The sequence below is a fragment of the Centroberyx gerrardi genome, chromosome 3 (assembly GCF_048128805.1).
Source record: "Centroberyx gerrardi isolate f3 chromosome 3, fCenGer3.hap1.cur.20231027, whole genome shotgun sequence".
Classification (NCBI taxonomy): Eukaryota; Metazoa; Chordata; class Actinopteri; order Beryciformes; family Berycidae; genus Centroberyx; species Centroberyx gerrardi.
This window is the reverse complement of record NC_135999.1, coordinates 2,700,540-2,725,886: the sequence shown is the minus strand read 5'-3', so window position 1 is coordinate 2,725,886 and position 25,347 is coordinate 2,700,540. Positions and strand designations below refer to the sequence as shown.

The 25,347-nt window shown below is 42.0% G+C and overlaps 2 protein-coding genes across 4 annotated transcripts; both read left to right on the top strand.

Annotated features, from left to right (window-relative positions):
* Positions 1-1,696: 1,696 nt before the first annotated feature.
* clta (clathrin, light chain A) lies at positions 1,697-14,047 on the top strand. 3 transcript variants are annotated; one of them, XM_078291790.1, is made up of 6 exons: positions 1,697-1,961; positions 2,838-2,866; positions 3,989-4,106; positions 4,352-4,463; positions 10,442-10,477; positions 12,105-14,047. In XM_078291790.1, exons 1-6 carry the CDS (start codon positions 1,784-1,786, stop codon positions 12,274-12,276), a joined length of 645 nt encoding a protein of 214 aa, XP_078147916.1. In that variant the 5' UTR covers positions 1,697-1,783; the 3' UTR covers positions 12,277-14,047. The 3 variants fall into 3 exon arrangements, with proteins under 3 accessions (XP_078147916.1, XP_071755252.1, XP_071755255.1); XM_071899151.2 differs by lacking the exon at positions 10,442-10,477 and adding an exon at positions 6,441-6,494; XM_071899154.2 differs by lacking the exon at positions 10,442-10,477.
* Positions 14,048-18,110: 4,063 nt separating this feature from the next.
* LOC139911607 (N-acetylneuraminate-9-phosphate synthase-like) lies at positions 18,111-25,315 on the top strand. Its single transcript, XM_071899158.2, has 6 exons — positions 18,111-18,356; positions 18,511-18,726; positions 18,899-18,998; positions 21,603-21,757; positions 23,165-23,431; positions 24,260-25,315. The coding sequence occupies exons 1-6, from the start codon at positions 18,225-18,227 to the stop codon at positions 24,443-24,445; spliced, it is 1,056 nt and encodes a 351-aa protein (XP_071755259.2). The 5' UTR covers positions 18,111-18,224; the 3' UTR covers positions 24,446-25,315.
* The last annotated feature ends 32 nt before the right edge of the window (positions 25,316-25,347 follow it).

The following is a 25,347-nucleotide window of genomic DNA, read 5'->3' as shown; positions in this document are numbered from 1 at the left end:
CGTTAAATTTGAATTTGCTATTAATTGTTTTCACTCAGTTTTGTTTGTTGTGGTCACTGTAACACAGATTCATTGGACTAATGTTAGCGTATTGAAGGGTTGAAGTGTTATTTCTTGTCCCTTGTCATTTAAAGAGGAATTCTCCCAAAATTGACTTGGAGGCTAATATTCTGCAGAAACAGTGTCCTATTTTTGCCCCCAAGGTTTTTTATGTTGTTTTATGAGATACAGTATGACCTTCCATGCCACTCCCCTCCTATGTTTCCTCCACTGACCGCCCCAGGATGCTTGTACCAAATTCAAAACCCTGGTGCTGGTGTACAAGGTTGGGAAATGTTACTTTCCTGTACTTAAACATCTAAAATTCAGAAAATAATTTAATATGGAGTGTTCTTATCTACAAATCTAAGGAAAATGCATCATTTTTCAGAATAACAACCCAAGTCAATTTTCTTTCATATGATCAGTCTATCAGTATAATATCAATCCTGGAGAGAATCCTGTTTAGCTGATCCATTCAGTATCATTTCCAGTTGTTTTGTCATACACATATGTGCCAAATCAAATGAAACGAGCAAGTAAATGATGGATGCAAATGATTTTAAAAGCAGTTTTCCCCACATGGTTTAGATTCATTATGTTAGATTTTGGAGCAGCACCTGAAATGGTGTTTTTTCACTCCCATCAATAATACACCAAAGGATGAAATTTCTTGTGGTGGAATGGTGCTGAGTCCTTTGCTGAGTCACACTGAAGCTGAGAAAAGAATTTTGTGTTGGTGTTTGATTCATTTTGTCAGATACTTGAATGCGTAAATAGTATCTATATTTCAAATGCTCAGCTCATAAATGCGTTCATTCCTTTGCTTAGTTTCAAAGCAATATATGTGTTCCTGGTTACATGCCTTGAGTCAGGTGAGTGTTTGTCACCTGAACCTTTTGAGATGGTCAGACCTGTTAATAATTAACTACCATGGCATGGCACTGCAGCAGGCTGGAGTGCTTTTGGGGCTGGTTTCAGGTCAGATCCATTGTACAGGGATGTGATCTAGGGTTGTTTGCAAAGATGCTTTCGAACAAGTCCAGTCAGTCGAGGAAGAAGTACACAAATTATCAAGTACCAAGTCCCCTGATCCATCTTTTATTTTGGGGAAGTGGTACCTTTCATCAGATTTTGGGCTTACGTTTGGAATCAATACTTTTTACTTTTTAAGTATCTAAATAAGCCTGCAACATACATATGCAGGGAAAACACTGGTATGAAGGGGCCATGGATAGAGAATTTTCAAATACAGCATTTTATATATACAATGACTAATAAATTACAATGGCATGATATGCGTTATTTATACTCTTGCACTCTATACTTATATAATTAATTGCAATGATATGAGTATGATCATGCACCTCCCCACCCTGCGTGATATATCTGCTTTTCCCCTAGACCGTAAAAAATAATCACGGACTGCGGCTTTTTCTTCAAAGCTCTGACAACTCGTAGGAGATCATGGGATCCACACGTATGAGAGTTGCAAAGATTTCATTGGTCAAATTTTGAGGCAGCTGATGTGCGGTTGGTGCTCCGTGCTGTCAATCGCTTACCGAGGTGTTCTGATTGGCTGTTCACCCGTTTCCGCTGCATTTACGTAGCTGTTGTCGCTAGGTTTTTTTTCTTCGTCCCTCCTCCCGTCGAGCTAATCTGCTCGGTCAACTGATACACCTGCTCACCGTTTTCAGTACGGTCAACGTTTTCCACATTTATCCTCCCGTTAAGTAGATAGAACATGGACGATTTTGACATGCTGAACGCACCTGCCGCCGGTAACGGCGTCGGGTCAGAGGAGGACCCCGCTGCAGCGTTCCTGGCCCAACAGGAAAGCGAGATAGCGGGGATTGAAAACGACGAAGGCTTCAGCATCCTGGACAGCGGAGAGGTCCCCTCGTCACTAGGAGACTCAAACGGTTGGTCACTGCTGGATCAAACGGAGATAAATTACTTCCATTTACACGCGCCTATCTAACTTTAACCGTCCTTACTGAGCACAATGTTTAGTTAACGTTGACCGTTCATTTATTTTGGTCCTAAATTCAAACGGGAGTTGATGTTCTCTCCTCGCCAGTTTGCTAGCTGAGGTAGCAAATTAGCCAAGTGGGCTTTGCTAACGCTAACGTTAACGTTAACCTGAGCTAAATTACGTTAGCTAGCATGAACTCTCTGGCTCTGTCGGCTCAAATTGGCGAATTTAGAGGACTGGCGCGAGCATGATGAAGAAAACGGTGGAATGTTGGTTAATGCTGACGACATGGGATGTTTCAAGTTAACGGCCACCTTTATAAATGAATGGGAATTTAGCAGCAACTTGCGCACGGCCCTGTGTGGCCCTGTCATTCATTGATACCTATCAAGCTTGACAACTTGCTACGGGGCAGCGCTAGCTGCAGAGCTGTCGGCAGTTTGTCAGTTAACGTTATAGCTGCAAGAGGAGATTGATAGAGCTCGTGACCTTTAGCCATTCAACTGCTTAGCTAGCGCTGCAGCTTCAAGGAAGTCAGGATATTGAGCAATTTTGTTGGTCAAAACTGCTGGCTTGTCATATTATGTAATACAACGAAAATCATAGGATATCCTGTGTATCAATGCAACGTTTCACTGATGTGCCCAAAATGATGATTGTAACGTTAATGGGAGAAAAAATGTAGATTGTAACGGAGCATCTCTAAAAGCAGTTCTTGGTATTTGCGTATCTATTTGCATTTTGTCATTTTGTTTGCCAACTGTCTGTCTATGCTTGATTTATAATTACTAATCTACAACTGTTTCCCCATGTCTCTTTCTAGATGGTGCTATCAACGGAGAGCTTCATGGGGTAAAACTTTGTTTCCTTGCTTAACCATTCTGCTCTAAAATTTTCAGACGTACCAGCAAACAGATTTTCTGTTATTTGTTGTAGACTTTTTCTGTTGTATTGGTATTGAAGAGCTAAACAGAATAGGGTTGTTTGATGTCCACACAACATCACATTGCCCAATCAAACATCTCTGATGGCCAATGACATCAGGTGGGGGAGGGGCTGGCCACGCTTTCGTCCTCCATTTGGTCCGCATTTTGGGGAAAATGAATGTTTTCAGATAAATGTCTTTTGACTACAGCTGTGCTCAAAAACAGGCTAAATTAGCCTTGCTTTTTACTCACTTAAACCAAGTTGAAAGTGAGGAGAAAGGGCCTCCTTGCTGCCTCTTGGGAACTGTGTGTGGGCCCGTCTCTTTTCCTCCACTGACTTGTCTGAGCATAGTTCTCAACACCTCTTACCCAATGATCTTATTGTTTTGGCTAACGGCTACATTGCATAAGCGAAATGTTATTTTCAACATATTACATTGGTGAAGAAAAGTGTCATTCTCCCATTTTTTTGCTTTGCTGCAGCATTCTCATTGTCTAAAATCAAAACGGTATTTGTAATATTTCTTTTTTAATCATTTTGTGCAGTCGCAGTGAACCAACTTCCCTTTTCCTGTGCTGTCACTCCAACGTAACTGTTTTTTGCACTGTCAGGGCTTCTTTCCTGGCAGCAAGAGAAGCTTAGGCGATAAAACACCAGTGGGCTGGATTTGTTATATTTTTGGTTGAAGCCTCTGAGTGCTTACAGCTGCCTTTTTAGGAACAGATATACTGTAAGCCTATTGGAACAATAGACTGGCTAGAATAGCTGATTCCAAAATTTACTAGCAACTCTCACTGTTTGACCAGGCAATTTGGAATTTTAGGATGGACAACAACCTACAGACGATGGCTGGTGACCTGCCTGAGGATGCTTAAATAATTAAATCGTTCAGGAAGAGAAAGAGACATTTTTTTTCTTTCCTTACCTGGCATTGTTGAAACACTTTCCTGTCAATGCAGTTTAAAAAAAAAAAAAAAAAAAAAACACCTACAGTAAAGGCACAGTTTCCTGTTATCCCTGCCTATCATCCTCTTCCTTGTTCATCAGGAAAGCAACGGCCCATCAGACGCCTACGCAGCCATCTCCAACGCAGACCGGCTGCAGGCCGAACCTGAAAGCCTGCGCAAGTGGAGGGAAGAGCAGAGAGAGAGGCTGGAGGTGCTAGGTGAGTACAGGCCAAGGGACACACCGTCCTTCTTCTGAAATATGCCATGTAAACAAAGATTGGAGGTTCAAACCTAGCAGACCTCTTGGATAGTATTTGGGTCTGTTCGAATACTGTATTCACGGATTCCCTCTTCAACCGTTCCTCCTTCCGATCTCTCTCTCCTTCCCTGCTGTCGTCTTCTCGACCCTCTACCTCTTCGCTCCTGCACCGTCCCCGTACCCGCTCGCCTCCCTCCCCCCCAGACGCCAACTCTCGCAAGCAGGAGTCGGAGTGGAAGGACAAGGCCAAGGTGGAGCTGGAGGAGTGGCACACCCGGCAGAACGAGCAGCTGGAGAAGACCAAAGTCAACAACAGGTACTGGCCTCGAACGGGGGGGGGGGGGGGGGGCACGGGGATGCAAGGATGAACGGAAACTGAGTGATAACGGCGAGGGAGGGCGGATGTTACCAAAAATAAGAATAGACTGACAGTGTGTGTCTGTTTGATAGCTGTGTTTGCTCTATTCAACAGTGGAGCACAGGCACCGCAAGAAAACGCTGCTAAAAGATTAAACGAAAATAGCAAATTCCTAAAATCCCAAATACACACGTTTATTTACTGTTTAGAATTGGTATGTTTATGCTAAAAGAAAGCTGTTGTTACTACAGAAGAACCACATGCGGAACCAACACGGGGACGGACACAGAGCTAGAAAAATTAAAATGATTATTTACGTAGCATCACTGCTACATAAAATTAGTGGAAAAATAGTTGATAGTGATGTAAGCAACAAAAACAAGTAAGAGTTATTCTAATAGTTTACCATGATTATCATAAGTCAACACTAGATACTGGACCTGGGTGTGGGAGACATGCAAGGATGAATGGAAATAGACTGATAGCTAATGTGTAGAGGATGTCACCCACAGGTAATAAAGCGCTATACTGTCTATACTGAAGCAAGACGGTGAGACATGATGTAATGATGGATGGGAATGTAGTGAGTAACATAGTCTATGACAAGTATTAGATTAATGGGGGGGCTCTTATTTCTAGAAGCAAATGTTGGCAGGTATGATAAGTCAAGATTGAAGACAATAGACTATTGAGCATTGTTTTGGAAGGAAATGATGAACAGAAATAGATTGACAGTGTAACTTAGCACTATTACTTGCATGATAACAGTGTAAGTTAACCCACTAAAATGAGGAAAAACAAGAGCTGTCTTCAATCAGACATAGGCTGGTTACTGTAGAATGTCACATGAATTGATAGCCAAATGCCCCATTTTGATAGCGAGGCCTGCTTTGGCGTCCTGTTCACTTTCCATTCATTTCACTCCTGATAGTATGTTAGGTCTGTTCACCCTTTCCTCCTCCGTGTTGGCAACTGGGCCACACCATTTTACAGCCTATGAAACAGCGCGTTATATGAAATAGGCTTCTTAAAGATGGCAAGATAGCATGTAGTTAATCTGAATATAATTGATCATCCCTAACACATGCTTAGGGCTTAAAAGATCCTACTGCCTAGTTTAGTTGAAGGTTAGAATAGAACGAGATGCTACAAGGAGAGGTTGTCTTTTATCACAGATTTTGCATTGCAGAAACTTTATGGTCCCGCTGCTCAATAGACCGATGTGTTCCACCAGCCGTTTTGGTAGGTAACCCATCATTTTGCAGAAGGCCTGTTCTAATGTAAAATGAAATTGAGATGATATTATATAAAAACGCAATTGTCAACGGATGGACGGGTTTAATGGCTCGGATCCTCGCCTAGTTGCTTCTCCGCTGTAACCGTAGTCCTGCTGTCCCATTAATAATAAACTACCAGCAGCCCGGGCTTAGCCAGGGTTATTGCACTTGAGTCACTAAACATGGACAGTAAAAACGGATAACTGATAGAACTTAATACAATGTAGAAAGCTGGTGCATGCTGGCACCAAATTTTATAATGAAAGAATTGGCGAGGTCGGCATTCCCTCTTTCGGACCTATTGTCAGTGCCGTGAGATATCGAACCCTTTCGGCAGTCTATTCAGAAGCAAGTTTTTCTTTTCAGTGTGGAGAGTCGGTGTGTTTTGGGGATCGCCAAGCCGTATAATGAAAGATTTGCGGGAGGTCAGCTGTTAAAACAAGCCTTTTCCCATTCAGACCTTCTATTCGGCGCTCAATCCCAAGACCTGAACCTTTCATTATACGGCCGTGGGCGGATGCTGTGCTAATACTCTTCTTTTTTTTTTTCTCTGGTAACCTGTATTGCCTGTGTTTTTCATCCTCTCCTCCCTTTTACCGCTGTCTCTCTTCTCTCCTGCCTTCTTGCTGCTCTGTCGTTCCGGCGGATGTTTGTCCAGGGTGCTGGACGAAGACTTCTACAAGCAGCCCTTCTCTGAGCTCATTGGTTATGTGTATGTTGCTCCAACTAACATCCTCCTTTTCATTTCTTTTTTGTCTCTTTTTTTTTTCTACATTGTCGTCAGCTCCCGCCATCCATCCATTGAGATTCATCTTCTTATTAGTTAGCCCACACTTCCCTCCCCCCTATGTTTTTATTTCATTTTTCATTTGTAACCATTTGGACGCCACTGAAATTTCTAAACACAATTTGTTAATTTTTCTTCTTTTTTTGTTTTCATAGGTAATTGGTAGCCCTTTTTTTTTTTTTTTTTTTTAATCTAAACTACAGTAATAGTTTTCACACCATCCGTCCGCATGTTATTTGTAGTTGTATATCATGAATGACTGCACATCACCACACTGCCATCGCTAAGCTCTTCCATCACTCACATCCATGGGAATCACTCTTCATTCTATCACTGCTATGCCCATGTTGATTTTTTTTTTTTTGCTCTCATCATCCACCTCGCTATATACCGTTACATTTCCCCTCATGTCATTTCACCAAAGCATTTCGCAAATGTTTATTTCATAATGTTTGAGTTTCCGACAATTAACACTTGCTTAAATAATTGTATGAACTCTCACAGAAACGGTGTTTTGTTTGTACTTAAGTCTCTGTAAATATGTGATTTCCCCTAAATTAGTTAGTCTAGACATTATATTTTCTAGTAGTACAATTTTGCTTGTAGGTTTGTTTGAAGCAATTGTGTGTCCAACTGGATTTGGTGTTAATATCACGATCACCTAACTTTTTTTTTTTTTTTTTTTTTTTTTGACGACTGGTTCTTCTGAGACTTTTTCATTGAACTTGGGGAACCAGTCCCATGGAGTTACTCTGTAAAATGAGTCATGATTTCACTCTTTAACAATGTGCAGAGTTGGCATTGTTCTTGGAGGCCTGATTTCCTTCCTCTGAATCTCTACCAGACTCATTTTCCGTATCGTGCCATGCACACACACTTGACTGTATAGCCTCTCACTCAGTACATTTGTATGTGTGGTGGGACTCCATACTTTTGGGGTATCTGCTTGTCCACAAGAAGTCTGAATAACTCAAAATTTAAGGTCTTAAAAATGTCTTAAATACAGCTGTTAGAGGTCTTATGTTTTCACCATGCAGTGACAGGACTCTTGCGTTGCACGGCCACAAGGTTTGTAGTACAATAAGCAAGTTGTCTTTTTTTTTTTTTTTTTGGTTCTTTCCATTGTGTGTGCTTTACTAAACACAATTGGACTTCATGACCCTTAACAGTTGATTTTCTGTTTTCTCATACTCAAGGTATTTATTTACTTTTTTAAGATTTTAATGCCACCTGGAATTGAATTAAAGGCCAATTTGAAAACCAAAATAAAGACACAAAGTTGGCAAAAGCCGCATTTTTCTGATTGAACAGCTAATGAAAGTTCTTCAACTATAAATCATAAGGATAAGAAAGAAAAAGGACAACATTACATTAAGGGGCATGAAAGCAGTAAAGCAGACACAATGGAGAAAATTAAACAAAAAACATATTGTACTACAAACTTTGTTCTGTATTAATCTAAGAGTAGACATGCAGCGCAAAGAAACCTGTCATTACATGGTAGCTGTGTTCAGCTACTATAGTCAGCTGTTTATTTATTTTGGTTCTTAAATTGGTCTTAAGCCATCTTTACACAGCGGGCCCAGCTAAAAATGCCGTACCAGAGCCAGGATGGAATTAATCATGATCAATGTCCACAAGCCTCTTTATCCACCGTTTTGCCCGGTATGATCATCTTTACACTGTGGAACCACTGGAACTCATTCAGCAATTAACTTTTATCTCAGTGATTATTGTGTGATATCGTTTTAAAACGTACCGTTTTACTTAACGTTTATACATCCGGTAGATTCAAGATGTTTCCATCTATTTCCAGGTTTGCTAGCTAAACTACTTGAATCAAATAAGGCGCCTGACGCACAACGCGAGCTTAGTGGGTCAGCGAGATAACACTTTTAACCGGGGTCGATCACCATGGTAACGTGCTGCACAGCTAACCCACTCTGGAGCAGGTTCAGTTCAGGCTATCGGATCAGAAAGTACAAAAAACCCGCCTCCTCACCAATCAGCTCCCTGGAAACATGGAGTTACCATTCCTACAGGAACCCGATATGGACAAAAACATTTCATCCTGACAAGTAATGATCGATGGTAAGAAGGGCTGTTACCAGGGCAACTGTTTACAGACTGGTAGAACCACTTTTGCTTTCCGTGATGGTTTATTATATCAGAGATATAATATTTAGTAGGCTACATCAGGTATATTACATGTTTGTAACATTTCCAGGCCATTGACCCACATATTAAGTGCGCTGAAATTCTTTCATAAGATTCCCGACGGTGATGAATAGACTCATATTTCCATCACTGCAGCCTTGGGCAACATGAGGCGACTTTCTGAGTGTGAAATCTTTTCACAGCCTCAATGTGAAGACACACTGAGAAGAATGAACACTGTCTTAATGATGGGTGGTGATAAGGATTGTATGCGCTTATGTAATATTGCCTTTTCTCAGCTGAATCATATTACTTTTGCCTCCGAAGCGACCCAATTTCTCCACGTCTCATTTCATATGAAGTTGTCTGATCTGGATTATTCCATGTCGCCCGTGATTGGCCATTTGTTACAAACCCCGCCCCTTTTATGGGAACGCGCTCAAAGCTGCATTGGAAAATCCCCCCTTGACATCTTTACATCTCCCAATAACCTGTATAAATAACGTATAAATGCTCTGTGAAAGAAGGCTTTATATTCCAGGTAGCATTAATAAGGTCTTAAAACATCTCAAATTTGGCTTCTGTAACCTGCAGATGTCCTGACTTGTGATATTGTGAGTCCAGCACATACTATCCCCCCTTTCTCTCTCTCTCTCTCCTATCCTACCAGTGAAGATTTCATTGATGCCACTTCATGGATACACAAATGCCTCAAACCGAACTGTATTTATGCTTAAGTAGAATGTTAGCTGCTGTGTAGCTCCTGCCGTGCTACAGAATGACATGCTAATGTTGCCTAGCTGGCTATCCAGCTGCCTTAGCAGTGCAGCCTTTGGTTTTGCCATTGGATTACTTGGAAGTGTCCTTTAGCCTGCATTGTGGTGTTCACATATTTTGTTATCAGTTTTTATCATCATGGTCAAGAGAGGAGACTTGACTCTAAGCAATGTAAAACTTGTATTCAGAGTAATTTAAAAAATAAAAATAAAAATAAGAACAATATAGTTAAATATGCTAAACACTTTTAATACTATAATTAATATTTTGGCATCTTCCCTGGTAAAGAATTTTGATAGATTTTTTTTTGGCTGTACTTTGTCTCAGGTTGGCTGACGAGCTGTCCTCCTCTTTGAAGTTTGGCATTACATTTTCATTGTATTTGTTAATGCAAATGAGCTCAGACGCCCATGTAAATACGCTTGTATGCCGGTGACGCCCAAATGCAAAATCCCTTTGCCTTGTAAATGGGAAGGTGGCATCAACTTCAGCCAAACGAGAAGATAGAGGACTCTTAATGTGCACACCTCAATGCAGCCTTTTGTAAGCTCGTGTCCAGGATTTCCCTAAATCCAAATGAACCACTTGCTTTTAAGGCTCAGCATTTTCAGCGCTGAGTCACAGCGCCTCCTCTTCCTTCCTACTGTCGGTGCGACTGTGTCCGCAATGTCCCTGTGTCTGACAGAAGAACGGCCTGAGGCAGTATATCCCCCAACCAAAGGCAACATATACACAAAGGCTGCACGCTAAGCACTTTGTAGAACACTTTGGGGGGGGAATATTAAAAAAAAAAATGTTGCTTTTGCATGCTGGCTTTTGACATCTGCATTTAGCTCATTTTTGTTCTATTTCATTTCATCCCCTCCCCTCTCTATCTCTTCTATATTCTGACTTGTGAAACTGTTTCTCCCTGTTTTCTTTTCCTATGCACCTTAAAGCACACACATTAACCATCCTTGCTACCGCCTAGACCAGTTAAGTAAAAATATAAAACCCCAGAACATCCAAACAATTTCTTTTTTTTTTTTGTTTTGTTCAGGGGATAGCTGCAGTAGTGCCTGTATTAGATGAGAATGTATTGCCCGGATGCCCAGTTTACCTTAGCTAGATCCACTGCCTTAAGTAGAAGTTGGGTGTAATGTCCCTTCTGTGATGTTGTGGTCCTTCTAGTCCCGTGTGTACTTGTAGTTGGTTGTGACAGTGAATGTTCATTGGCTTCTCATCCCCATCTTGCTGTGTGTACTGTGTTGTAGTCAGTAGTTGGGATTTGGGCCGGGGAGGAGGGGTAGAAAAATCCCACTAGCATCTAGAAAAAACCCATGGCAGTGGAACTGTTACTATCTTTGTGGGTGGGTTCGGGTGAGGGCTTGAGTTTGTTTCGCCATAATCTGTGGCTTGCATCTCAAAATGTCTTGTCTTATGATTGTGGCACTGAATCATTTTTATTTAGTTTTGTTTTTTTGTAGTTTTTTTCTTCTTTTGTATTTTCATTTCAGGTGTTTGTGTGGTAAGCCCTCTAGCGTAAATGTCCCTTTTTATTTTGGTTTGGTAGTTGGTTAAGAATACCTCAACCCAAGAAAAGCACGAATTGATTCTTCCCAAGATTACGACATCTCAGGTCAAAATAAAAACTTTTTAAGCATTTTTCTAGTCTTTGCCACACGTCAAAATGGCCTGCTTTCCAGCCGCAGCAAAATGCATGGCAAAGGCCCAGTAGTGCTTCTGGCTCTTTTGGGTTTGGTTAAAAAACAGAACTTGCCGCTGTCGTTCTTTCTTTTTTTTTTTTTTTTTTCTTTTTTTTTTTTTTTCGAGGACAAGTATACAGATGAGACCGACATCCTTATACTTGGACCTTGCACAGCAAAGAGAACTCAGAAGTTACGAAACCAAAGGGCAAGTTGAAGTGTACGGGTGCGGGCGAACTGCCCTCCCCCAGTTCTGCACGGAACTGCATTTTTAACCAACCAAAAAACGCTTACCAATCCTTACGACGACGTTTTCAGCTTCAGTTTATTTGTTTTATGTTTTGATTTCTCATATCGGTGTTTTATAGCTACCGCCCCCTTATTGTTGTGGAGAGTTGAAAAAGCAGGTAACTGTACTGTAATGTGTAAACACGAGTTTGGGGGGGCATGCCACAGTGAATGAAGCTTATTTTCCTCTGAGCACAAAAGACAGATGGATGTTTATTTCTGTGTGGCGGTTGGACCGTCCCTCCCTGAGGTAGACTCTGCTGAACCAGCAACAGATCGCACTGAGCCAAGAAACCCACTTTAATGACTGCTTTGTCTGTTTTGGTTATAGTAGTCGTAAGTCATCTTGTGAAAGTTTATGCTGGTTCAAGTATTTTCTCCCCGAACCTGTTGTGCTGAAGTTTTAACTTCCTTTCAATCGAAGCAAACAATGAAGGAACCCTGCCAGAATCAACACAGTAGAGCCAAGTAAGCAGCACTGGATGGCTTTCCGTGTGTGCGTTGGTGATCAGCAGAGGACTCTCTCAGGGCCGTGTGTGTAGCTATCTGTCTTCACCTCTTTCCCCCACTAACGCACTCTTTCTCCTATCCCTTGTCCCCTCCTCCTCCTCTCCCCGCTCGTCTGTAGGGCGGCCGAGGAGGCCATGATCTCGGACCTGGACGAGAACAACCCCGGAACGGAGTGGGAGCGGGTGGCCAGGCTCTGCGACTTCAACCCCAAGTCCAGCAAGCAGGCCAAAGACGTGTCCCGCATGCGCTCCGTCCTCATCTCCCTGAAGCAGTCCCCGCTGGTCCGCTAGGCCGGCCGAGGCTGGGCCTGGGCCGTCATTCCATATCATATCTATATCACCCACACACACACACACACACACACACGACCAGCCCGCCCGCCTACCCACGTCCCACCGTCTGTATTCTGAAGGCATCTATTCATGTCCTATTACCACGCACCGCCCTGCTGTGTTTCTTAGTGTAAGGATATAGCTCCTAAAGGCCCTGACACACCAAACCGACGTCAAAGAACCAGCGGCGACGAAGGCCGACTGTTGCGTCGCCTCACGTCGCCTGCGTCTGGTCCAAAAAGTTGCACTTGAACACACCGCAAAGACTACAGCCGACGGCCAACTAGCACGTACGTTCTGCGCCTGCGTGAGGGGAAATAACTCTCCATACCATATGTCTGATAAGAAGTTGCAAATGGCACTGGCATTGTCAGCCCTTGGTCTTTTGGTTGTGGAAGAAGAAAGGAAGAGGCGGAGGTGAAAAATAAAAAGAGAAACCGCACTAAATGGGTGAAATCATGAATACCGTTACTCCAGCGACAGGCTCAAGGGGCTTTCCCGAACCTGTGTCGAGAGCTGGAGATAAATGAAACCTCCGATCTTAAAAATTTCGCTCGGCTCTTTCCTGTTCAGTTCCACATGTTGAAGGAATTTATCAGTCCAATCATCCAGAGGCAAAACACGAACTACCAATCAGAGTGATCTCTCTCACCGACGGGCTCCGCCATCGATTCAACACGCCGAAAAGCCGCCGACAGGGTCCGACTAGTGCCGACGGTGCGGGACACACCGCAAAAACTAGGGACACCGACGCTTACCGACGGCCCGACATTGCCCGACGGCCGACCGTCGGCCTGGTGTGTCAGGGCCTTAACCCCTCTGTCTGCTGTAGAGATTAGCCTTAAAGCCCCAACTCGCCATCTTCTGCTCCCCTTAAGGGTTTATACCTGTGCGCACTTCTTCCACAGACCAGTAAAGACCTCGCAGTTCCTTTTCCCCATTGTTTTTTGTCCAATCAAGGCCAGTTAGCTCCGCATCAGGTCTTTTGGTCTGTGGTCTTGTGTTACACCCCTATGAGGGTTAAGGGTGGAGAGTTGGGACACTAAAAGGGAAGGGTTGATGGTTGTTTGGGTGCAAAGCGATTCCCTCTCACCAGGTCCACAGCTACACTACAACCCGCCGAACAGTATCATTCCCATGATGCCGTACTCCTGCGGCACCCCGACCTAATGAGGGTTGATCGATGTTAAATGGTTTTACCCTTCCTCGTCCCTCCAACCCTCCATCGCCTTTTTCCATCATTTAAAAAAAAAAAAAAAAAAAAAAGTATATACAGATTTATTTTTCTTTTCTTGTCGCTGTTCTTTTTAAGGACCAAACTCTGTAAGACAAAACTCCCAGTTCAGTGTGTGTACTTTGAACCGTGTGTGTAGAGCCGGCTTGTGGCATATCGTGTTGAATTTTTCAAACTATGCATTTCCTTTTTTGAAAAAAAAGTCTCTCCCCCTCTCCAGTCAGGAAATGAACAAAGTCCAGTCATTACAATAAATGTGACCTGTTTGTATGTGTGTTTAAACTACAACGGTGTGTGTATGTACTCTTATGTGTGTACCTATGTACATATACAGAAGGCAATATATATATATATATAAATACAGTATACAAAAACGTTTGTCATTGAAATTAGACAATTGTGGTTTTAAAGAGAACTAGATGTTAGCCAACTGTTGCTTGATCATGCGTGTTCATTGTCCATTTGATTTCAATCTCCAGTAAAAAGTGAATCAAACTTGTTGTCTGTCATTCTTTGGCTATATATTGGATGTTATTCTGTGATTTGGGAATGTGGTTCTACTTTGATAATTAATTGATTTGATGTGTTAGAAGGCTTGTGAAAGATCGTAATGATGTGAACTGATATCTAAACTTAAAAGGTCTTGAGTACAGTTAGAAGAAGAAGAAATGTGGTTTCTTGGTGCACAGTTTTTCAGATGAGAAATCAGCACAGTCTCTCACACATCTATATTCTGAGTCTGATCAGCAGTTTTCTTTTTCATACCGATTTCAGCTGTGAATTGGTCATTTATTGCATTGTAGCTGGCATTTAAAAGGTCTTAAAGTCTGAAATTTAAAGCAATATTCCACTTACGGTAGTTTTAACATGGGGCTTATTTGGCTCTTGATCGCCATGAAAACCAGAATATAAACTAATCACCAAGATTGGATGCAGCTGGATGAGTTTGCAGCGTTTGAATGAGGCCACGAAAATATCCTGAAAACTGACATTTAACATTTGTGAACAGATTCAACAACAGATCCCGCTTTTAAGACAAAGCAGTAACTGGTCCATCCTAATTTTGCATTTCTATTCTTGGTTTACACTAAAATTTGTATTTAAAAATAAAAGTAGATCCGGTCTCCCAAACGGGAACTATCTCTCCTAAATGGTATGCCGCCGCTGTGTTCTATCAATAAAAATGCTATTTGGCGAAATTATGTTGTAAAACGCTGGACCCACAGTCAGTTGAAAATCATAGTTGTGGGATCTGTTGAATCTGTTCACCAGCGTGTTAAATGTCAGTTTTCAGGCTATGTTCGTGGCCTCATTCAAATGAATGGGAAGTAAAAATCTGAATGCTACAAACTTGTCAAGCTGCATCCAATCTTGGTGATTAGTGTATATTATGGTTTTCATTGTGGTCAAGATTGTGAAAGGCGTTGTAGGTGATGTTGGCAAAGTTGATAACTGCAGAAGACAGGTCTCTAACCTGATCCAATGCATTAAGAACAGTGTAATTTGGAAGAATGACGCTAAGGACTCTATTCCAAGCAGTTTGAGTATGCGTACCTAATATGTCTGAGTTTCCAATAGGAACTATAGTTGAAAGGGAGTAGGTGGAGAGGACGCATCAAGCTTCGTATGGGCCTCCAGAGAGGTAGTGCTAAGCGGAGAGGTATCATTATCCCATGGACTCAAAGGCATTATGACGGAAACTAGAGCACATCTACCAGACCACGCAGTACTCTCTGTATACACAGTGTTATTGTATAACCTATATAGGCCCTCAAGGACAATGTGAGAAATAAGCTCGTACTATCCGACGATGACTATGCGAATCATTAGGATCCCAATTTTGACATTGGCCAGGCAGAACAGTGGCTGAAAAGAACTCATCAATTGACATAGTGACATTACAAGCTGATCAGGAGTTTCCCCTAGGCTCTTTACTGTTCTGGTTTTAGCATTAGCATATATACACTAAGGATGTATAGTAGGGACGATACTAAAATCATATTGAATCGGTGACTAAATAAGTATCACTATGATAAGCATCTAGGGAACCACAAGATTGACATGGAGTTAATGGTACTGCTATGTATGGTATACTGAACCCCTAATGAAACTGGACCCAACCCACATACTTTAGAAGGGCCACAATGCATTCTAATCAGTGCCTCATATACAGTATGTTGATTCCTTGGAGGAGGTCAGTGGAGAGAAGTTCTTGCTTGTCAGCTCTCTTCTTTCTGCGGAGGGGAAGAGGGATGGTGCGGGCATCAGTGTGCATGTTGGTGTTGGGAATATGTGAACACGTGCCTCCTGAATTCTTCTCTTGACACTTATTTGTCTCCTCCCCTCATCTCTCTTTGTCTCTGTCTCCTCCTCTCTCTTGTTCATTTCAGGTTTTGCAAAAAATGAACAGACACAGTTATCAATTAATATATAAAACTTTAAATATATATGATATACAGTATGTGCTCCTCACTCCTCATCTGTCTCTACTGTAAAAAAAAAAAAAAAGATCCAATCCAATCGTAATCCAGTGAGTTATATTTAATCAAAAGTTATATTTCTATATATTTCACTACCTATATCACTATATTACTACAACCTAATAGTGAGCTACTTTGGTTTGTTTGTTACGTATGGAAACTTAACTTTAAGCATAACTCATTTTAAGAAGTAAATTATTTAACCTGTGATGTCCTTATATTAGGAAGCTGATATTTTCAATGCCACATCAAAGATCACCATGAAAAGCCTGAACCATTCTGAATGGCTGGAGGAGTCTACCAGCATAGTAAAATATACAGAGGCACAAATTAAAATTACATTTTTAAACATTTTCTCACGTTTAAGGGAAACAATATCTTAAGTTGAAAATAATGTTTCATGTGAAGAGAATTAGTTAAAATATATATATAACATATATATAATATATATATATATATATATATATATAGCCTATATATATATATTTATATAAAAGAGAATTCGTTTTTGCATTTAATGTTCAGCAGCCCACATAAGTAGAGCTGAATGGAGGATTCAGTAACTAACTGACTAACCAGCTGACTGGAGAGAAACATTTTGTTTACAGTGATCCAATATTATATTGAAGATGTTGAGCAAAAAAAACCAAACTGCTGTAGCTTGTAGGCATCTAACCATGAAGCTATCAACCAAGTGTCAGTCAACTCGCCACCACACAGCTGCCTGATTTTTGCTGTCTTTCCAGATATGGATAATCAATCACTTGATTAAACTAACCTATAACATATCTTACCTTTCTTCCTCTTTTGAAAACGTGAAGAAGATCCATAACCTGTCTTGTCTTTTCCTGACATAGAGAACCTAAGTCCCTCCCCTTCCGCTGTCCCCCATGGGACCTTATTTCGGAAAAAATATTTACAGTAGTCAACGGCGAGAGACAAATAATTGTTCGATCCTGTTTGAATTGTGCCATGAATTACACATATGATGTTTTGTCAATTTAAAAGATAATTTTGCAATTCAAGAAAGTCGCAGTTTGTCGTAAAACTGTTGAAGTATAAGACTGTGAAAATACGCAATTAGAAACTCGATTGGCGTACAGCCAATCGAGTATTCAAGATGGCCACCATGTGAATAAGGTCAATCGATATTGAACAGAGAATGGCCCATCCCATCCTCCCTCCCTGGGTTTGTAATGCACTGTGTATGTGAGGCCAGATGGGGTGGAGTAAGAGAAATGCCTAAACATAATGATAGGTATTGTTTTCATTGCATGCAAGTGAATGTGACAGAAAATCCCCTGTAATTGACATTGGATAACACCTGACATCTCACCTGAGAGTATCACATGCCAGTCATATGACACTATAATAATAATAATAATGATGATAACAACTTTATTTATATAGCACCTTTAATGTTTACCTTTAATGTGTTAGAGTTTACAAAGTGCTTTGACAGTAAAAATAAAAGCAGAATACTCAAAATTTGAATTTAAAAAGCCATGAAACAATAATAAACAGAGGTGGAAAAGAGCAGCATTCAAGTAAATACTAGGATAACCGTAAGATGAAAACCAAAATAAACAGTAAGGATAAAATCAAATAAAAGTAAGATAAAATTAAGATGAAAATACAAAAGACAATAAAACAACAATTTAAAAAGATGCTAAAAAGATTTTAAAAAACGACATCGTATAAAACTAAGTCTATAAAAATGGGTTTTAAGACATGATTTAAAAGAAGTCACTGATTCTGCTAGCCTTATCTCCTCAGGCAGGTCGTTCCAAAGCCACGGAGCTGGTAGGGATTCAGTGTCTGAAATCCCTACCAGAAGTGTATCTGCTTTTTTCTGCTTTGAATGGTGTGGTTTTCAGTGATGTGTGTGTGTGTCAGGGCATGACTGGCTGGCTGCCTGTTTTTGACAGGTTTATCCTGTTTCCAATAGGCAAAAAGTGTGTGTGTGTGTGTGTGTGTGACTGTTTGTGGTCTGTAAGGTGTGGCTGTGTTAATGTGTAGGCACATCACAATTATCCAGGCGGGATTCCTGAGGTGCTATAAAAACCGAGGGATCGCATGACTCCAGCCTCTTCCACCTGTGACATCTCCAGCCTTCATCTGACATCTACAATTGACCATACCAGGTCTTGAGACTTTCTGCATCATCTCAGTTATTTATTATTATCACCAGAATGCCTCTGCAGTTTGAACTGTGTCCTGGTAGAATGATCGGAGGCTCCCACCCGTGCTTCATCATTGCTGAAATTGGACAAAACCACCAGGGAGACATTGAGATTGCCAAGAAAATGATCAAGATGGCAAAGGTAACATTGTGGAGGGGAAAAGTGCCAATAAAGAAGCTGCCAATTGTACTGTTGTTCTTTCTGTGCTACTGAAGTTAACCCAGTTTCACCACCTTTCCTTTCCTTTCATCTCCTTTCCTCCTTCCTCTCCTCTCCGCGTCCTCTATCATCTCAGGACTGCGGTGCTGACTGTGCCAAGTTCCAGAAGAGTGAACTGGAGCACAAGTTCAGCAAGCGAGCCTTGGAGCGGCCCTACAACTCCAAACACTCCTGGGGGAAAACCTACGGCGAACACAAGCGCCATTTGGAGTTCAGCCATGAGCAGTACAGGGAGCTGAAAAAGTATGCAAATGAGATTGGCATTTTCCTCACTGCCTCTGGAATGGACGAGGTAAGACTGAGAGTGACTTTTTTTTTTTCACACATCCAGTTTAAATTCTACTCCTTATCAGCAAGAATACCTCATTGCATTCTTCTAAAAGATTCATGGAGCAGCAATACTGTACATGTGTGCTTGAGATATCTACATTAAAAAATCTATTTTTTTTCCATAATTCCCATAGATGGCCGTGGAGTTCCTCCATGAGCTGGATGTGCCTTTCTTCAAAGTTGCCTCCTGCGATGCCAACAACTTCCCCTATCTTGAGAAAACTGCAAAAAAAGGTATGAGGCACATGTATCAATGCTTCATTAATTATATATATTATATTCTGTTTATTCTTCATTCTTTATGAAAAAAAAATCTTCTTTTTTCCTTTGGAGCAAAATCCTTAATCCTTTTGGAGGAAATTTCAAAATATCTTCTGTAGAAGTAAACCGACCAATAGTCCTATTTTTTTAGTGCCTTGATTCTACTTTACTCTATAATTAGGGCACATTTGACAATATATATATATTGTAGATATGAAATTCAGTAAGGCAGGTACAGTAACCTCAAATTACTGTTACCTGAACTTACCTTCAGTTACACAGGTTGCTGGAGAAAGTATTGTGTAGTTTGAAATAATCAAAAATGCAAAAGATTAGATTTGCCGTCCCTTTGGGTCCAGGCTACGGACTAAATAGATACTCCTGACAAATATATTAGTCTGGTTCGGTGATGCTTGGGACAGGTGCATAGACACACCCACTGTAGGTGTGGTGAGGTGAGTACAGTAGGTGGGGAGTAGGATGGGTAAATAGACAGACTGAGGGAGAAAGTTCAAAATGATCAAGGAATAAGGTATGCTGTATGTGTCCATGAAATGTGTTTATGCATGAGGGATATGAGGGAATTAAAAAAACAAAAATTAGCAGTAAGTGCTCTTGACACTTGACAACCTGTACAGTCAGCTAGGCCATAAAAAATCATATATGTAAAACAACTTGACCATTGGGACCTACCTACAATATCAGAGCGAAGTTCATTTTGTCATTTGACCTGACACTTGGCCTACAAACTTCAGCTTTTCACCTCATTTGTTATGCAATGCCCCATGCGTGACGTATGTTTGGCTCACATCTGTGTATTTCTGTCTGTCTAATAATAATAATTATTATTATATTTATTATAATAACTTCTATCATAATGATGTTGAAAACTTGGGACGCAAATTCAGTACACTCTAGGGCATTGATCCCCAATAAGGCGGCCCGCGGGCCAGGTCCGGCCCGCGAGAGCCAAATGTCTGTGAACTAGAGGTCTGCAACAAGACCCGAACCCGACGGGACCCGAGACTGTATCTCGGGTATGTCTGGTCGGGCTTGGTTTTTAAATAAATAATTTGGGCTCGGGTCGGGTCGGGCTCGGTTGTTCTTGTTTTTTTCATGCGTGGAAAAAAGCACAAAAAGCACAATGTTTTCTGCTCCTCGCTTTCTCCTGAAGCTCTGTGTCACTGCAGGCTGGGCACACACAGACCCCTCCCTCTGCTGCTCTCTCTCTCCCTCTCTCTCTCTCTGTCTCTCTCTCTCTCTCTCTCTCTCTCTCTCTCTCTCTCCCTCTCTCTCTCTCTCTCTCTCTCTCTCTCTCCCTCTCTCTCTCTCTCTCTCTCTCTCTCTCTCTCTCTCTCTCTCTCTCTCCCTCTCTCTCTCTCTCTCTCTCTCTCTCTCCCTCTCTCTCTCTGGTACTGAAAGACGCACGGCGGCAACAGTACCAAAATGGGCTTCTTTCATTTTTGTTTTACTACTTCATTTTCTGTTTTGCAAATGATAAAAGGAAAATTCACGTCGTGAACGCACCTGTCATAACGTGAAAAGTGCGCAACATGTGAAACTAGAAGGGCACTCGGAGAGCGCGGACCTCCGCCACGGCCAGTTGCTTGTTCGTGAGGCTTGTTCGTGAGTCGGATCCGGATCCGGATCCGCTCCAAAATTTAATGGGTTCTTCCTTGGCCCATGCTACACCCTTCCACGAAGTTTCGTGAAAATCGGGCCAGTAGTTTTTCCGTAATCCTGCTGACAAACAGACAGACAAACAAACGGCACCGAAAACATAACCTCCTTGGCGGAGGTAATAAAGTGCGCGCTACTCTACTTTATTTTGACCTCATCCCACACCGTACACTTGAAAATAAATTTGATGAAATCTGGCTAAAGTTCATCTCTTGTGTAAAAAGTTACTGTTCAACACTGAGGAACTGTGAAGTAAAAAGTAAAATAATGAAATGGTTGGTTTTGGACTTATTTTGTTTCAAGAGTGCATTTTTTTTCTTGTGTGACCCTCAACACAGGCTTTGAGAATCCCAGGCCTAAATTATTACTACTACCACCACCACCACCACCACCACCACCACTACTACTAATAATAATAATAATGGTAATAGCAGCAACAACAACATCAGCACATAAAACAACTTTTATTGGCGCAATGGAAAAAAAAAATCCAGACGTTTTGGCCCTTGGCTTGGCATGCTTGACATAATTTGGCCCTTGGGGAAAACTAATTGGGGAACCCTGCCCTAGGGTATGACAGAGTTCCTGCATCTAATATCATTCACCACCACCGCCTGCTTATAGTCACTAAATTCCTGGGGACAAAGTGGAGCAATGACCAATGACTGACAAGATATTAAAGAATGACAAGTGGATTTTTAATAACATACAGTGGGAGTCCAAGTTTGAACGCAACGACACAAAATTGAAATTTGCTGTGTTTTTTCTTTGGGGGCCCCCATTTTCAAAACAGCTTTGCCTTCCTCTCTCTCTCTTGTCTCTCTCATTCTATTTCTCCTATTCTTGCTCTCTTTATTTATATCTTCCCCTGCCTTTCTTTCTTTCTGTCTGTGGCAGGCCGTCCCATGGTGGTGTCCAGCGGGATGCAGTCCATGGAGACGATGCGTCGGGTCTACCAGACGGTAAAGCAGCACAACCAGAACTTCACCATCCTGCAGTGTACCAGCGCCTACCCTCTGGATGCTGAGGATGTCAACCTCAAAGTTATCACGGTGAGATGAATAAATTAGAATAGAATAGAATGTGAGTCACCTGCAAAGGGAGGCGCTTGGGAGCATCCTTACCAGGTGCCTGAACCCCCTCAACTGACTCCTCTAAATGTGGAGGAGCAGTAGCTTGACTCCGAAGTCGTCCCAGACCACTGAGCTCCTCACCCTGCCAGGGAGAGTGAGCCCCACCATGTTGCAGAGAAACCTCATTCGGCCGCTTGTATTCATGATCGCCTTCTTTCGGTCAGTACCCAGAACTCGTGACCATAGTTGAGGGTTGGAACAAAGACTGACCAATAAATCAAGAGCTTTGCTTTGTGGCTCAGCTGTCTCTTCACCAACACATTGCCTCCATTACTGCAGCCGCTGCACCTAACCAGATCTCACAATCCCTTTCACCCTCACTTGTTACCCTCATTCGTACCTGAACTTGGGGCAGTTGCCCACCCCTCACCTGAATGAGACAGGTTCTTGGAGAGAACCATGGTCTCAGACTTGAAGGTACTGACCCTCATCCCGACCACATCACACACAGCAGCAAACTGCTCCAATGTGCATTGGAGATCAGTCCGATGAAGCTAAAAGCATGACATCTGCAAACAGAAGAGATCCCACACTCGTGTCACTGAATTGGACACTCCCGGGGTCTTGGCTGCGCTTTGATATCCTGTCCACGAATATCACAAATATCACGAATATCATGAATCTCACGCTGTATGGGCCCAACATTCACCTTGAATGATCTTGATTTAATACCAAGAATGCAAACATCGTTCTCCCTCAAACTGAACAGGAACCAAATGACTCGCAATAGCTGCAGCATCCCATAATCCAGCAGCATCTTCCTCAAGATACCTGGTTGTAGGCCTTTTCCAAATCCACAACACACATGTAGATGGGATTAGCAAGCTCCCATGCCCCCTTGATTATCTGTGGGAGGGTAAAAAGCTGGACTACTGTTCTGGCTACTGAGTCTTCTGGAGTGCTGCAGTGATGGTTGCAGTGCGACAGAAAGTAATGTGAAATAGGTGTCAATCCTTTGCAGCTGCAAAAGTAAGCCATTTGCTTTTCTTCCCACATCACTCTTGCCTTGTGGGCTTACCACCTACAAGGCAGCGGGCCCACATTGCTGAGCTATGGCCACCAGGTGCTTGCTTGCGAGCAGCGCTCCCTGGCCTAGCTCTAGGAGTGGGCCCCAGTGTCCCTGGTCCAGGTGAGGTTCTGTCAGTTCTTGATGAAGCGCTTCATGACAAAGGGGACAATCTAAAGATGTCAGGTATCTGCAGAACCCTGATGACACTGTGTTTTCCATTAGCTAATATGGATTGATTTGATTGAGATCCGAGTTCAATTCCTGGCATGGATACTTCCACAAAATTTGTTTTTTACACACTCTTTCTTCTCCCAAAGGAATACCAGAAGGAATTCCCGGACATCCCCATCGGATATTCTGGACACGAGCGGGGAATCTACATCTCTGTGGCCGCCGTGGCGATGGGGGCAAAGGTCGTGGAGCGCCACGTGACTTTGGACAAGACCTGGAAGGGAAACGACCACGAGGCGTCCCTGGAGCCCGCGGAGCTGGCGGAGCTGGTCCGATCCGTCCGGCTGGTGGAGACGGCGCTGGGAACGCCCACCAAGCTGATGTTACCCTGCGAGAAGACCTGCCACGACAAGGTGGGTTCACTCCCTGTTCGGCTTTAGCATTTCATCGCATTTCATGTTACTATCAAACTGTCCCCCCGCCCACATTTTCCCAGCCGGTCTGGGAATTTGTACCAGCGACCTTCCAGTCACAACTGAGTCAAGGGTTCGACTGAATGATACTGTTGAAATTGCTGACAGCTGCTATTTTGGACCAATATTCAGTATTTTTAAATTCCCTAACTGGCATTTTCAAAATTCCAAACAAATTACAAGTATTCAGTTTTTCACATGCTTGTGTGGAATGTGATCAAAATGTCACATTAAACCTGCAATAAACTATATCAGACCTTATAACCAATAAGTGGAGATTTCATTGAGACATACTGATATAAACCAATATCCACACAGCAGCAGCTGTGTTGCTGTTTTCACCTCTTTTCTAAAGCTTTTTGTCAAATTCCGCCCCGGAACGAAGCTCCTCGGTCCATTCAGTAGCTTTTCATTTTTTTAAAACTAGCTCGTCTCCTCCTCTTTGCTGTGATTTATTTACAAATGTGTTGCGGTTTCTGTCACCCATAGTGGTTGGAAAATCGCTTATTACAGCTTTAAAATCAATTCAGGTTTAGGGCTTCCCATAATAAACCAGTGTAGTATTGATCAATATGTTAATCCAACTGCATCATATCCATCATGTTGAAGATGCACGACTCTGACTGGCTGATGTCCAGCTTTTAATAAAAGGCTAAACTCGGCCCCAGACTACAAGCTGAGAACCGGTTCCAGGGAGTTCCATTGGAATTAATATTTGTTATTAATCTGTCTGTGGTTTTGGTTCTCTCTTCTCTTTTTGTTTTCCAGCTGGGCAAGTCAGTGGTGGCCAAGGTGGCCATCCCCAAAGGCTCGGTGCTGAGCCTGGACGTGTTTGCGGTGAAGGTGGGCGAGCCGAAGGGCATCCCTCCAGAAGAGATGCAGCACCTGGTGGGCAAGAAAGTCCGAGTGGACGTGGAGGAAGACGACAGCATCACAGCTGCCATGATAGAATAAAGGATCCGTCATGAGGGTTGGGAGAGAGAGGCAGACAAACAGAGAGAGAGAGAGAGAGAGAGAGAGAGAGGGGGGCAGACAGGCAGAAGATGGACAGACAAGTTTGACAGATAGACAGGGAGAATGAGAAGGAAAGAAAGAGAGAGGCAGGCAGACAGATAAACTCTATCTACCTTGACAGATGTGTGGTAGAGTGAGAGAGAGAAAGACAGGAAGGATGAGAAAGGAAGAGAGAGCTCGAGAAAGGCAAATTAGGGTGGAGGAGAAACAGGTCATGTGACCATGATAGCTAAACCAATGAGGGTGTATTTATGTGAAATTTTCCCTGTACTGTTTGCTTTTTTAGGGATTTTTTTTTTTTGCACTGGTCCAAATTGAGAAATGCACCATGGACTAGCAGGCTTGTAAAATTTGTCATCACAATTAAAAATGATCTGTCCCTGCCTACTTTTCCCAGCAGTTAAATATATATATATATATATATTTAACTGCTGGGAAATGTATGTATGTATATATATGTATATATATATGTATATATATATATATATATATATATATATATATATATATATATATATGTGTGTATATATATATATATATATATATATATATATATAAAGAATGTTTGAGGTGGTAGGTGTATGTATCTTTATATACCCACTTATATACCTTTACCTATATACCTGTGTGTGTGTGTGTGTGTGTGTGTGTGTGTGTGTGTGTGTATGTGTGGGTGTGGGGGGGTGTATATATAATTGAATGTATATGTAAAATGGTGTTGGGATTTACAACGTCTGTTATTATGAAGGTGCCATAGGAAACAGTATTTCTGAAATGTTCATGTTGGGAATAAAAAAAGGTCTTAAAATAGTCTTTGTTCCACTTTTATTTCGTCGTACGCA